At 37.2% G+C, this 16,206-nt stretch overlaps 1 protein-coding gene across 2 annotated transcripts in view; it reads right to left on the reverse strand.

The window, feature by feature from the left end:
- The window catches only part of GABRA1 (gamma-aminobutyric acid type A receptor alpha1 subunit), a 60,743-nt gene that overhangs the window by 32,584 nt on the left and 11,953 nt on the right, over positions 1 to 16,206 (reverse strand). For both annotated transcript variants that reach the window (XM_019534882.1, XM_019534883.1), the window contains 2 exons: positions 8,955 to 9,022; positions 3,616 to 3,836 (listed from right to left, as the gene is read on the reverse strand). In XM_019534882.1, the coding sequence (XP_019390427.1) occupies positions 3,616 to 3,836; positions 8,955 to 9,022 (289 nt within the window). The remainder of the gene's footprint in view (positions 1 to 3,615; positions 3,837 to 8,954; positions 9,023 to 16,206) is intronic.

Genomic DNA, 16,206 nt, shown 5'->3' on the forward strand with positions numbered 1-16,206 from the left:
TCCTCAAGAACTGCACCATCAAACCCATGCTATACCTAAGATACATAGATGATATCTTCATCTTTTGCACCAAAAAACCTGCAGTCTCTAATCAATTTCCATCACAAATTCAATTACCATCACCATCGCCCCCCACCCCACCCCACCCCATCAGAGTATCTCTTGTCTACTCTAGCACCAACATTCCCTTTTTAGATACTATGATCAATATCCAGAATGGTAAAATACAAACCACCATATACAGGGAACCAACATACATATTTACACAGAACCAGCACTCATCCTAAACACACCCAGAAAGCTTTAATATACAGCCAAGCCCTCCAATACCACCAAATTTGCACTGAGGAGAACACCCACAGTCATCACCTCACAAATCTCAAAAGGGCTTTCACCCAACAAGGACACTTTTCCAGAGAGTTCGATCATAGTTTTGAAAGAGCCACCCAGATACCACATGAAGAATTGTTGAAGTAGAAAAAGAAAATCCCCATGAATTGCACACCCTTGGTGATTACACACTATCCTTGCCTGGAATCTATATGGAAAATCCTCAAATAACTGCAATCCATACTAGAAGAAGACCCAATTTTCAAAGAGATCTTTCCAGAACAACCCATCCTAGCCTTTAAACGAGCACCAAACCTCATTAATTTCATCATCACCAGAAGCAAACTTATATGGCCCAAAAGACACCAAATAGATCCAGACCATGCCAGAACAAAACATGTAAAACCTGTCAACATATCTCCACCACTCCCACAATAACTACACTCCACAATAGAACCATTACCATTCCTGGATCTTACACCTGCACCTCTAGAAATGCAATACATCTCATCCAGTGCACTAAATGCCCTGATGGAAAATATGTAGGAAAAACCAAACAACTACTGCATACCAGAATGAATACTCATAGAAAATCTATCAAAGACAAAAATACCTAGTTACCTGTGGGTACATACTTCTCACAAAATAGCCGCTCTCTCTCCAATCTCTCAGTTCTAATCCTCAAAGGGAATTTACAAAACACCTTTTGTAGATGAGCTTGTGAACTTTATTTCATTAATCTACTGGATACAAAAAATCATGGACAAAGTATGGATATTGGATTTATAGCCTATTATAACCTGCCTGCCATCTCTTAACCCTGGGTAATCTGTCTGCATTTCGCCAGCTATATTTTATCACCAGTTCTACATTCCTCCTTCCTCCCACCCTCAACTTGTCTCTCACCTATTGTTTTCCATTTGTACAGATCCTCACTGCTATGCATTTGCATTTTCACAGACCTGCATATTGGCTTGTATTCTACCCAGGAGAGGACACAAACATCAACAGACTCTCTTTATGCCTGAAGAAGGGTGTTTGTGCCCAAAAGTTTGCAAAAAACAATGTTTCAAACTATTTAGTTGGTCTAATAAAAGATATCACATCTATCCAAAGAACCTTGTCTATTTAAACCCAGGTAGTGCATTCCTTACTGTGGCAAATTCTACATAGTGTCATATGATTTTTTTTTTTAATCTCTCAGCATATACACATTAGGAGAACTCCTTGCCTAATAAATGTCCTTGTGGCTAAGATTTCTCCTACACTATGTATAATTCTAAAGTAGTTTAGGGACTGAAATGTAATTAAAACTAAAATATTTGTTGTTGAATTAGTCTGATTGAGACTTCCAATTAAGTTTCTGAATGACAAAACAAATTTATTTAATCAGCCGGGGTACAAAGGTACTGGTTAGTAAGCCAGATACAATATAGGCAAAGACTGATGCAACAAGATGTGTATTGTCCCTGAAAAAGTCAAACGTCAAACATTAGCAAGAAAAGGATAATAAGGCTAGGCACAGAAATTACACATAAATTGGTATGAGTGATTAGAAACCACTTCAGATCTGTAACACAACAGATCTTCAGTGTACATAAACTGCTTTCAAAATGGCTATTGCTTATCTGTTCAATCTACGCCGTTTAGACTAATCTGTGAAGATTGAATCAATTCAGCCTCATACTTTTTGACTGTCTGTATTTAGCCTAATAGTTATATACCATGCAAAGAGATTTCTCCAGAAAATTCACTTGTAAAAGTGGAAGCAAGTGGACAAACATTCAGTTTTGCTTCCAGAAATGAAGCTACATGCCTTCAGGGGCCCAGGCCAGAAGCTGAGGGGGTGCTAGAGCATGGCTCCCTGTTTGACTGGAGCAGACAGCTGAGACCAAGGCTAGCCCACCCACTCTGTGAAGGGGTTGGGATTTGGGTGTGAAGTGCAAAGCATCCAGGGATGCTGGGGGACTGTGAGTTAACTTGAATATATAGGGGATCTGGGACAGAAGTGCAATGAACTGATTTAACCTAAATCAGCTCAGTCTGATACTACATCCATCCAGGTTTATCTTATACTGATTTCAGACATTTTGAAAGCAGTTTATGCGGACTGAAAAGAAAAATAATAATGGTCAAAAAGACACATTTAAACAATGTACTGTCAAAATAATACATATATACATTATATCCCTCACAAACAAGCATCTGGAGAGACCAGGGAAATTGACCTACACATGCATAGTTGTCAGCCCAGGAGTTCCAAACCAGCTTAGAAAGACTCGAAAAATGTTTTGGGATACATTGATCTCATCAAACACATTCAAGCGGCCTAGACATCTATTTGCTTTCAAAATATTTCTTGCCACTTGACCTCATTTTTGAGGGGGGGAAAAATTAACAGAAGCATTAAGAAAACTCTTTATGCTCAGAAAAGTATCACTCTATCTTGATTCTAAATCTAAAGATTTATACATTGATTTCTAGGGAGATAATATTTGTTAATGGGCAGCTGTTTAGAGATAAGCTACTGTTCTTGTTCATAGATTTATGAAGTCTGTTGGTCCCCAAACTGTTGATCATATATTACAACAAATGTGGAAGGTTAGGTGGTTTGCTAGTTAGTGATTAGCCCAATGTCACCAATATCTGAACTATTCATGAAATGGAGTAACACATTAATAATAAAGAGAGTATTTCCTCAGTGAACATTAATCTATTATTCATCATTTTCAAAATGCTTCAGCTAGCTTAGTTTTCCTTCTAAAAAGATTAATATCTCTTTTTAGACCTTAAATTCCTGGGCTTCCTATGAACCTGAAAAGCAAACAGTAGATTCTGTGCACTCAGAATCTATTTCCAACAATACTTAAAAAAATTAAAAGAAATATCTTTTTATGTTGTCCCTAACTTATTAAAATGTGAGTATTAAACTTTCCAGTTTCATTGTGTTCTTAGGTTTGGATCTTGAAAGCAATTCCAGTTTCTTCACTATGGAAAGCCAGAAGATATGGATGCCTAATTCCTTCAGGTGAGTTCTAAAATCAAAGCATTAAAGCACTGGCAGGGTGTGAAAGTGGGTATAGTATAGAAAAAGAAAAAAAAATCACCGCCAGCTCCTGAAAGTGTCGGTTTTTCTATACCATACTATGAAAATGATGACAGAAATAAAATTCAAATACAGTTGTTTTCAGAAAGGAACATATCTGTTTTCAGTTTTAAAAGCAACATTTTAATAAGCAATACTTTCAAATTAAATGGGAAAAAAAATTGCCTTCTTGCTCTCACCTCATTGTATACAGCAGTGTCCCATCTTCTGTAATACGTAATAGTTTGTTAGGCATTGTCATATTGTGAGCCACAGACTTCTTTCCATTGTGGAAAAAGGTATCAGGTGTCCAAATCTTGCTGGCCATTAAATTATTCAGCCGGAGAACTGTCATGGGTCCTTTAAATTTTAGTCTCTCATCTCTCCAGCTTTGACGAAAAAATACATCTATTGTATATTCCTAGATCAAGTCAGACAATGGGGAAACTCTCAAAACATGTTATGTTGCAATAAAAATGTTTGACAGATACATGTTTATCATTTTTATAAGAGCAAAATTTTGAGAACACTATAGCATAATGTGTGAAATACATCTGTGTGCATTAAATCTATTATTAAACTTGTTACTGATGGCAGGTCAACAAAGATTAGGAAAAGCATAGAAAATATTAATATCAAAAGAATCGTGGACACTAATGTTGGATATTAGTTTGCAATATGATACAGTAGCAAAGAAAGCAAGTGATATTTTTTAACGCAGTAAAAGAATTCATTTGATCAAATCACTGAGTTGTGTAAAATATGAGTCAAGTCAAGGTTTAGACCTACAACCATGGAAATCTAGACAATAGAAAGAAAAAATGTGATTGGGTTTCTTATTATACCAATCCAATATTACTCTGAATTTGTGGCAATGTAAATGTGAGGAAAATTCATGCATGCCAATAAACATTTCTCACTTGGCAATGAAAGACTAATTTAGGATTAAATGGAGGAAATTAGAAAACACCTCCTGACAATAAGATAAATAAAAAAGGGAACAGTTTCACAAAGGAGTGGTAAAAAAAGATTTAAAATTAAATGGAATAAAATATAATAATAATCTGTGAGAAACAATTATGTACTGACCTGGATTTGAACTGTGACCAAAGATCTTTTCCATCTCTGACTGCTATGATGGTGGGAAGCTATTTAAAGTCTCTACAGTTTAAAATGAGACTGGACAATTTTTGTTCAGGCTCTGATACAACATTTCTCTAAGACTTGTTGGCTAAATCCCTGCCATCCCTGAAAATGCACGTCCATTGCATATATATATGTACAAGCAAGGAATCTACATTCATCCTAGAGGGCTGTCAACAGAGAGGCATTCTAGAATGAATATTGGAAGAAATTTGGTTCCAGACCTCATTGTAACAGACTACCTTAAATCTTTCATTTGTTTTAACAAAGGGCAATACTGCATGAGCCACAAAGCATTGTGAGCTGTGTAACAGTAAGTCTGCATTTAAAGCCTGCTTGGACAAGGAAAGTTACAATATGTCTTGCTTTTCTTGTTTTTATGGCTTGGAATTCATAAATAAATAATTAACTAATATATGTATTACCACACATAACATTATTACTTTATTCTACTCCAGCAAGCCATGCAGGTATATGCTCATTTTTAGCTACATCAGTATCTCTATGATTTTAATCACCCATATTAAACACAGGATGCCCTGTTTTGCCTCAGTGGGACTACTCACAATCTTTTAGCTCAGCCCAAGGCTTGTTGCTTTGCTGGAATAGGGCCAAGTGAAGGAACTGTGTGTGAAATCTTTCCTAGTGAGATTTTTCCATGGATTTCATTTGGTTAGATTTCACTCGCATTTTATGTATGTGGTACAACAAAGGAAAAAAGAGAGGAGTTAAAAAGCAGCAAGTGACAAGCAAATGTCTTCAAGAGCTGCATCACTTTAAAATGGTGATGGGGGCACTTGAACTAAAGCTCATTCAATTATCCTGCTGCCATTTTGAAGCATGGGGACACTGATGCAACAAGGCATGGGAGGCTGCTGGAGGACGGTAATTACTATGTCCCCAGCAGACACAATTAATCGGAGCATCCTCTGCACTCATATACAGGCACCAATATGGATTTGTCATGTTCTTTTAGTCCCACAATAAACTTCCTCCTACACAGAAGTAATTCTTTAAATGTGGAAGATGTACACATGACAGCTGTGCAGTGTATAGAAGTAAATCTCCACCCACATTCGCTATTTCAGAGAGGGAGGAGAGTAGGAAGGTGTTAAAGCCTTGAAGAAGAGACCAAGGAGATCACCAAGTCATGAGACACTTCTTTGTAGAGACTGTGAGTTTGGAGAAAAGCAGGTATTCAAGTAACTAGGGAATGGAAAAAGTGCTTATGAATCTGTCCAAGCACTGTGCCCCTCTCTACCTCATAAAGCTTCTTCTCAGAACATCTCTTGAAATTTAAGGATGGGTCATTTTGGCTGTGCTCACACCTCATTAGTCTTTGCTATCTCTTGTCAAACAAACAACATTTCTACTCTAAGGCATTCTGGCAGTAAGGTAATTTTAAGATACAATCAACAGATATTCTCACCAGAATCCGTGTGTTTTCTATGTAATTAAATACTGCTTAATAGAGTAGGGTGACAAGGTCTCCAGAACTCCCTACTGTAACTCTACTTAAGAAACAATCATGAAAAGGATGCAATCACCCCCTTCTCAGCTAGGAGACCTCACAAACACATCAGTGGGCATGTCTACAGATGCAATTAATGTGCATGAATAAACTCTGGAACTTACTGTTCTGGAGTTTTTTTTATTCCTGGGTGTGATGTTTAAACATGTCTGGGAGCAAAAAACTCCAGAGCATATTGTTCTGGAGTTTGTGTGCAGCACATGGAGCCTGGTCAAAGCAGCTTGGCAGGGGACACTGCAGCGGTACTGGCTAAGGCATGAGGGCGGTTCAGCATGAGGGCTTCGGTGCCTGCCAGCCCCTCTGCAGCACATGGAGCCTGGCCAGAGCAGCCCAGCTGGCCCCATTGTCATCTACTTGGGCACTGCGGTGCACAAAATAACGCCGCTGCAAGGTAGTACTTGTGTTTAGCCAGACAACCCTGCAGCAGCATATATTAGTCTACTGTGACCTAATAGTGCTGCACAGAGCTTTACTGTGGAGCTAATTAGTCAGCTCTGTAGTAAATATCTCATGTAGACGTGCCAACTGTGATTGAAATGGGAATAAAATGAATTTTCCTTCTGATCCTGGATAAAGGTCATATAAAATCTAAAGGTTTATAAGAACCATTGCTCTGCGTAAAAGGAATTTGCTGTATTTCCTCAAACCTAGTTATCCATTTCTTCAGACTATGAAAGTGGTGGTGGTCACTTTAATTACCTTGTGGGAGTACCCAAAGCTTGCATTTTGTAAGATGATGCACAAATATAGAAGAACAGGAAATCCCTGCCACATACAAGTATCTTACAAATATCAGAAATGAGGGTTACCCAAAAATAAAGTGTTCTCTGTTATGAAAAATGTCAAAAGTTAATAATTTTATTCTGATGTGAAACAAAAATGAATCTTGAAATTAAATTTTGCACAAAAGGTGTGTGTGTAAGGGAGTGAGAGAGATTCACCCTAGAATATGAAATCGCTTGGTAGAAATCACTAAAACTGTAGTAAATGCATGTTTGTATGTCTGCTCTGAAGCAAACAGAGCTTTGATCTTTGACTCCTTGCAATGAAACCTTCCCAGTGAAACTTCTGTCAGAAATCAATGTTTCAATGAAAAGTTTTGTTTCAATAAATTTGCATTTTACAAAGAAAAGACCATTCATTAAGAATTCCCAGCTAGCTGTAGAAGTTTGGGGCAAAAACAGACACCAAGGAAACAACCTTCAGGGTTTGAATTTGAAACTGGATTATGGTGGCTGGTCATATGAATTAGCCTATAAACAAGTGAAGCAAGTTAAAGTGACTTTCTTAAATAATCAAGGGCCATAAATGTCATACAACAGTAGTCTCTCCATCAAAGCAATTTATGTATAATTTCAAAAAACAAGTAAAGAGAGAATTTTCACAATTTGTTTACAGCCAACAGAACAAAGATAACATTGCTTGATATATGTAACATAATGTGATATTTCTCTTGGATCTACAGTATTCCAGCTACTATAATGAGCATTTTCAGAGAGGTGGTATAATCCTCTGCAGTGTTATATAGTTTTTGCCTTATTCTAGTGTGTAAGTACTGAGAACACTGTTCTAGCCATTCCTCTGGATTACTACTAACAGAAAACATTTGCCCACCACAACAGGCTATGCACTTCGGCTATGCTGCTCAACATACTAATGCATCATTCTGGTTTAATATCACTGTAAAATACTATTAGTTATTGCTGTGGCATCAGTTGCGGATATATTCACCAAGCAATCATTAAACTCTGTCTTCCTGCAGAGTATTTGGGAAAAGTAGCCCATGAAAACAACTAATTTTTACAGAAATATTCTGTTATTCTATTCCATAATTCTGCTGTGTCCATTGAGAACCTTGGTTACCTTCTGTGTAAGTGCCAGCTATAAATTTGGAAACTGGTTCCACTTATACATCCTCTCATTTTGTTTTGCAAAGGAATATTAGCTGCTTTCTTGTACCAGTTTCATTGCTTTCATATGCTTTCCTTTTTTCTCTTTCCTTTGCTTTTGATTAGCTAAGTGATTGATTTAAATAATGAAAGTAAAATAAAATAAGATAAAATAAAAGATTACTGGTAGTCAATTTCTTCAGTGCTCAGTTTTACACAGGATCCAGCATGATTTAACATAATTTTCCCAATTTGAATGTCCCTGCAAATAATGCCCACTTACAAATGAATCATACAATGGTTTCATTTATATGCAAAAACTAACACAACTTGCCTACATCTCCCATCACTGTTAAGTTTCATATCTACAACTTTGTAACCACAGGTGCCTGAATCCTTTTTAATTATCTAGTAATTTGCCTGTTATATCCAAGCAATAAAAGAATGAAAAAACGTATCTCCCTTAATTTCTTGTCCCGCTGACCATCTAATACCTAACAAATTCACTTCTAACTGATCAGCAGCATTTAATGTAACTACACAGGTTATCCTTTATGGAATTTACACTGTAGCCGTAAATGTTTATCACACTTTAAGACAATGATGTATTCCAACAATTGGATCCGTGATATGCCAAATAGAACTATGCTTTCATTCTGTGACAAGTACAGATCCATTCAAAAAATTAAGCAGCTAACAAATTCCATAATATATTATCATGCAAGTATAATGTCTGTTATAACATGTATTAAAGTCACTGAGGCTGTTAATTTAAGGGCACTTAAATACAGTCACAGCTGGCAGTAATGGTTAAATGCAAAACTTGACAGGATTCCAAAACCAAAAGGTCTAAAAAATATCAGATAATTGCAGATCAAGTTGTTTCAGATATTTTCCCTCCTCTTTCCAACTCCAAATTAGAAATAAAATAAAAATCAAAGGAACTATTGCTGTAAAAATATAAACTGTCACTTACCATATCGTGATCTGAAACAGGCCCAAAACTGGTGACGAAGATGTCAGTCTTCACTTCAGTTACACGCTCTGATGAAGCAGGAAATTAGGACAGTGAGTGTCTATCAACAGTCTTCATTAGATCTAGCCAACACAAATTCTCACCCAAATAGCAATTTTACTGGCTTTGATTAGCTATTCTAAAATTGGTCCACAATGTGGTCTTGATAATTTATCGCTTATAGATGTAATTTCACAGCTAATATTTTTAGAACTCATTTTAAATGCAGTGTCAAACTACAGTTTTTATATATCTGGATTTTTACTAAATGTATTCAGATCCATTTATAGACAGGTCAGAGTTCCACTGTTGTTTAAACCTTTCAATGAATTTTTAACTAATAATTATATTTGTTTTTATAGGAAAAACATTGTTGAATATTTAACTTTGTACTCATAACTCCTACCTAATATTCCCCAAGAATTGTGATATATGTCTTTAGTAATTAAACCTTTTTTTTGTGTAAATGTATGTAATGTGTACTGATAGAGTACAGAAAGAGAAAATACACCATGATGTGTCCAGATAAAAAGATTTTCATCAACAGGCATTTGACATTGCTGCATTACTCATGAGTTTAATAGACAGGAGTGAGACATGAAACCATTCCAAATAAATATGAATTGAAACCTTGTATCGTAGTGTTGCCTGCATTTGACTCACATTTTTCAGAAATATTTCATGTTTTAAGGTTGTTTTTTAAATTATTAGCCATGCTGTTTGCATCAAGTCATCATACCTACTGTCAGAGGGCATGTGTAGACGAAACAGGGGACCTAAATTGAAGTGGTGGGTTTTAAAAAACACCACTTCAATTTAGGGCTGATAACCCCTGTGTTAATTACACACCCTGCTGACTTACCTGCCTCTCCAGCAGGGAGCTGCGGCAGGCAGAACAGTCCCTGCACTGCGGGGGGGCCAGTGCTTCCCTTTGCGGCAGTGGATCCCTCCTCCCCCAGGCAGCAGCCGCCCACAGGAACCCAGCTTGTTTGGCCCTGGGGGGTACCACAGCCACGGAGGAAAGTACCCCACACACCTCACCCAAGAAGGCTCCAGGGGAGATCAGGCTTACTGCTTTTCTTGGGTAGTGCTCCTTTCCTGGGCTGCTGCCAGGCTGTCTGCAGGGCTTCCTGCAGAGCCACGGAGCTGCATGGAGCCTGGTGCTTCACTCTGTGGTTGCAGCAGCAACAAACTAAAACTCCTCAAAGTTTTAGTTTGCTGCACACTAAGTCTTTTAAGGCGTATTACGCTGCTGAATTTCCTGCAGCAGTTGGAATTAATGCACAATACACCACTGAGGCATGCAAACACGGACGCAATTAAAATGGTGCAAAAGCATTTAGCCCACTTTAAAATGTCATACACACACGCCTCTTGTTTCGTCTACACACGGCCAGAGTAGAAAGGATTAATAACAAATTAGAAATCTCTTTAATTCGCATACAACAGTATGCGTGTGCTTGGATATATCTAGTTTTATGTGTGTATGTATATATATATATATGTATGTATATATATCTATAATATAGATGTCTGTATATATAATATATATATACAGATAATACAGACATCTATATTATAGATATATAATCCTCAAGTTTACCTGCTTCTTGTCATTAATGTCCAAGACAATTAGGGAATGCATCCTTTTCAAACATGTAAAGACTATGACCAAGATTTTTAACACTGGTTAAATTATTTGCAATTAATAATTAAGATTAGACTCCACTTAACTCATAACTTTCATTATATACCAGCATAGACATCTATCCTTGCCTACATGGCTTCCTAGTCCCAATGCACATCTCCTGCTTCATTGCATTGTCTCTCCTCCTCAGCACTTACTCATGCAACACGCTCTGATAACTTTAGTACCCATTCCAAGGATCCTTCTAGCATTACTCAGGTAAGGCTCTAGCCAATAGGCTTTTAAAGTTGTCAGTAGTCTAAGTTTAAATATTGATTATGGTAGTCCTCACATTAGTGCATGTTGAGGAAAATTCCAAATTTGGCAGAAAAAATATATTTCAAAGACAGGATACAAATAAAACTATGGGTTTTATTAATCCATTGAGAGGTTTAAAATATTAAAAGTAATCCTAAAGAAAATAAGCTAATAGAGCTAATGCAGGGCTTTGAAATAAGTTTCCTCGTCCACCTACCTTAATAAAATTGTGTATATGTATTCCTTCAAAGTTGTAAAATGCTAAAATGGATAGACTATTAAATTTAACAGAATCTTCTTCAAGCTCAAAATGATTTTGTGTATTGGACTATGAAGGACAACATCTAATAACACTCACAATTTATTTAAACTCTAAAATCATAGCAACGAACAAGGAGACTCATGGCTGAGTAACAAATACAGCAGCACTGACAAAACACAAAGTCTGCAAAGTTATGAAGAAAAAGCAGTAAATGTGCATTTTTGCATACATTATTGTGTTGATTTCATACTTGATTGCATATTCTAAATGTATAAAATTATATTTTAAAATATGTACTGTTTTTTCTAGAGGGTATTTATCAAAATATAAAATCATTTGTGATATACTCATTCATCACTATTGTAATGAACAACATTATTGCATTGTTTTAGCAAGTCAGTGTAGAATTTACTGGGCAACAAAGGCAAATCTCTAAAAAAAATTACACACCTGAAATATCAATGGACAATTCTTATTCATATGAAATATATTACAGCTGTAGCTGAATTTTCTCATAGTGCTTTTAAATTCTAAATGTTTTATCTTTAGGACTGAGTAACATGTAAATAGTATAGTGATTCTATTGACAAATGTATTTATATGGCAAACTTCCCTCATTAGGCATCCAGTGAAATGAAGTTCATAATGAGAATTTAACCTCTTACCTTTGAAAAAAGTATATGATCATTACAAGGGGTATTCAACCTAGGAAAATGTTCTCACTTCCAACTTCTAACTTTAAAAAAAAATCATGAGCTGTAGCTTGTGATCTCATCCAAAACAGCTCATAACAAAAGGAGTTGTAGAATTCACAGGATGCATAGAAATACCACTTTAAAGTTATGGCAACAATAGCATTTTCTTGTTCCACTTTAATTTTGAGTGGCTCCTGCAGCACTTAACACCTAGATTGTCTGCACGTTTACACCTGTAAGTGGCTTAAAGCTCTCGTTAGATAGTTCAAAGTTGTGCCACTCCAGGGCACAATTATTGTCTGATCTGCATGACCCTGCTCCCATTCTGTGTAACTCAGCCACTTCCCAGAGCTGTACTGCTCAAGTTGAAGGTGTGACTGCAAGTTAGCAGTAAAATGACAAGCATTTGAGTGGTTCACAGTGTAATGTGTAACAAGGCCCTTAAGCACAGTATAAATGAGCAGCAGTGTAACTAGGGCAGGGGAAGCAGAGCACCAGCCCTGAGTGATGACTAGGAGGGGATGCAAGATTCCCACCCCCTGGGTGTCTTTACCATGACAGAGGGAGCCCTGTGGGCCCTGCCCACCCATAGAAGCAGCCCACACCTGGCAGTGCATTTAAGGGTGAGTGGAATGGTGCTCTTCCCACCCCTCCCCCCCAGCACCACTTTCTGCCCCCCACCCCACTTGGGGAGTTTTTTCTCACAGCCTTGTGCCAGTAGCATATCTGGGGAGGGGAGCAAACAGGTTCCCATGTATGGCTCCCAGTGAGCCAGTGCCATGTGCCTGCTGCACTTGACTTTCTCATTCTGCTGCTGCTGCTGCTGCCAAGGCTGTCTGCACGGGGAAGACAGTCAGCTACAGCAGTAGTAACAGTTGCCGCTGCATTCACTGTGCAGATATCCTGATAAGACTTCCCTTCTTCTCATCTCACCCCTGCCCCCCTGCTCTGCAATGGTCAGCATGCCAACTCCCTCCTCCCACCCTGGCTGCTGAATGAGTTCACTATGCATCTGGAAATGAATATTAACATGCAAGTTGTTTATCAGACTGAAAGCTGAAACACAAACCACTCATGGTCCCCTATTCCACAGAGACCAATCCACTGCTCTTCAAAGATAACTCATCAACTTCACCAGGAGGTGGTCTCAAGACAGCAGAGTCTAGCTGCTATGCAGAAGCAAAACATTCAGCCCCAACAGACATTAGGCCAGAGCCTCAGCTGGAGCAAGTTGGCATAGCCTGATTAAATTAATTGAGCCAACTAATTTTCACCACTTAGAAAAATGGCCCATAGATTATGCTGGCTGAATTAGCAGCGTAGCATGGAGTGGTATTCATACAATATGAATTTATTATCAGTATTCTGATAGACTTGTGGCCATAATATAGACATTTAGGAGTTAGTGATATACACAGCAGAAAAGAAATGAGAAGTAAAGGTTCCATCAGTGACGTGACTGACTTCCACAGAAATAGAAGAGTGAGCAGTGTCTTTCATATGTAACGCCAAAGGTAATTTAAATAGCGTGACAAGACCATAAGTAATGACAATATGTACAACTATAATATAAGATTGACAGTAATGTGTTTGGACTGACTGGGTTTATGCTGAGTTTCTAAATCCAACAATCCTCATCTCACAGATAAGCTGTGTCATTTGAGCAGCAGCATAAATGTCACCGAAGGCTCTCTTCTGTCCTACATGGGCACACAGCTTCCAGCAATAAAAGAATTTACATGAGCACACTAAAAGAATAGGCCCTTCACAATTATTGGGACATTTTAAAATCCTTGTTTACAATTTTTCCAATTAGGTGATTCAGCCACGTTTTGTTAAAAGTTCCAAAAGTTATGAGTCACTTCTGAATAGGAAATAAGTTTACAACAACTGACTCATACACTGGAGATATGAATTCAGATTCTATTTTATTTTCATTTTACATTTTGATTGTCATATAATACAGGGGATAAATTTGCATTTATGATTTATTGGGGTCTGTGCTTGAACCCCAAGATCCTGAATTGAAGTGAACAGGACAGCTTAGATTAGGAGAAAAATTTGGAACTACTGCAAAATTCAACTTAAGTAATTGTTGTAATAACCAGTGACTGAAAAGGCGTTGCAATAAAAACCTGTTTCCTAAGCATAACTTCTACCTCCAGGGTTTAAGGAGGAGGACCATGGGAACTGCTAGGATGGCTATGAAGATTTCAATGCAAACAGGAAGCTTCAAATGACTTTGCTATCTCCCCTTATATTAAATTTGCATACAGGAGAAAGTGAAAAGGGTACATAACACATCAAAAATCAGGACATGGGTGATTATTGATCAGCAAATTTTCGACACCAAATGAAAGTCATGTGCAATTCCAGTGTTAGTCTCAGATATCACAGCAATACTCAAACAGGGTTCAAACTGCTGGCACAGACCATGTAGTTAGACATGGTAGACCAAGAGCTCAGTTAGTATAAACCAGTGAAGGATGTGTCCAGCACTAACCAGCATACTGCCACTCAAAATTCTGCTTGTCCAGTTATGCTAAATAAAGCTAAAATAAGTTTTGTGTTCAAATAGAAACAGATATGGAAATAAAATACTTTGTTTTTGCTTCTTGGGAACTTCATTCTTGCATCATATTAGGATTATACATTGAGAAGTAAATGATAAGTACAAGTTTCCCTCACCATCCACAGTTCTGCCAACCACGGTTTTGAGTATTTATGCTTAATATTCTATATACCATTTTGGGTACCATGCAATACAGTTTTGAGTAACCACAGTTTTCCATGGCCACACATCAGCCTACCACCTGCCTTTTTCCCATAAGCCTTTTGTCTTACCAACCACGGTTTTGCCAACCACAGGAACTTACAGGAACCTAACCCCAGAGGTTGGTGAGGGAAACCTGTATAAGTTGTATAAACAGCAGAAAAGTGTATTTGTATATAAGTTCATATACAATTTTACCTCCAGATCTCCAGGCCTGTGTTTGGCATGATATGTATTTAACTCATTTATTTTAAGGGTATATACTAGCTCCACTTAGCTGCCATCGCTAAAACACCTGTCCCGGTTACAATTGCATTTTAACAGTAAATGTCTCACTGAACTTTGTTGCATCAATGATTTGAACAGGACTATAGCTGTACCTAAGTACAGTTTACCTAAGTATGAATGTTTGCAGACTATCTTTAGGAAGCAGAAGTTTAATTAGCATGCATTCTATTGCATCCAAATAAATCCTCAGTATAGCCCTGAGACATGAAGGTTGTAAACCTGGGCACATTACATGTGTGATTTGATGTTCATTAACTTATTTTAATGTGCATATTACTAAAAAACTGTGCTATTTAGTTAATGCACATTAAAATAAGCTAATGCACATTAAGCATCCCTTAAAAACTGTACTTTCTAGTTAATGCACATTAAGACAGGCTAATGAACATTTTCTTACTGCCTCACAATGGAGGTATTAGATTTAATGCGCACCAACTAAAACACATTAATGCCCATGTAGACACACCCACTACTAAGACTCAAAAATTAAAATGCTGGTAGCTATAGGGGAATTTTTTGGAAAAAGACAGATTCATACCATTGTTGCATCAATGATAAGAGTAGGTGGAAAATAAAGGAATGTTCTAAAATAACCTAAAGTTCTAGGGGGAGGGGTATTTTTTAGAGTACAGTCACTTTCATTTAATATCTGGCAGAGTACAATGAAGGATTGAAATAAGAAATGGATCTGAGCTTCAGACTTTGGGTTGAAAGCCATTATCTTAAAATATAGACATAGTGTTCACCTATAAGCCTGTCATTTAGGATCATCTGTATTTAGGATCTTCAAAATTTAACACTTATTTCTTTTCAAAACGAAGTAGTTTGGATTTTCAGTTTATTTATCTATATCAATTTTTAGAATAGATGATCAAACACAGTAATGGGACACACTTACAAAGACACACACTTTCAGATTGATATTTGTTTTGCTTACTTGTGGTAAAACATAAGTGAATTATGAGTTTGTCCCATTTTTAAACAATCCAAAAGATTTTGTGAGCATTTTGAAATGGAAGTTGCACCTATACATATTACAAACCATTACAAATAAAAAAAGACACATGGATCTTTGCAAATACTAGGTTATATGAGCACATTAGATGAAGAGTGAGTCAACGGAATATGGTCAGGCAGATTTTATGCTACCTCTTCCAAAATATTCAACACCAAATCTACAACCCATGGGGGTGGTGGTTGGTTAAATATGAGATTACATAATGATTGCACTAGTCAGACTCTGCTGGCCC

Source organism: Crocodylus porosus, unplaced genomic scaffold, assembly GCF_001723895.1.
Source record: "Crocodylus porosus isolate Cpor-Errol unplaced genomic scaffold, CroPor_comp1, whole genome shotgun sequence".
Taxonomy (NCBI): Eukaryota; Metazoa; Chordata; order Crocodylia; family Crocodylidae; genus Crocodylus; species Crocodylus porosus.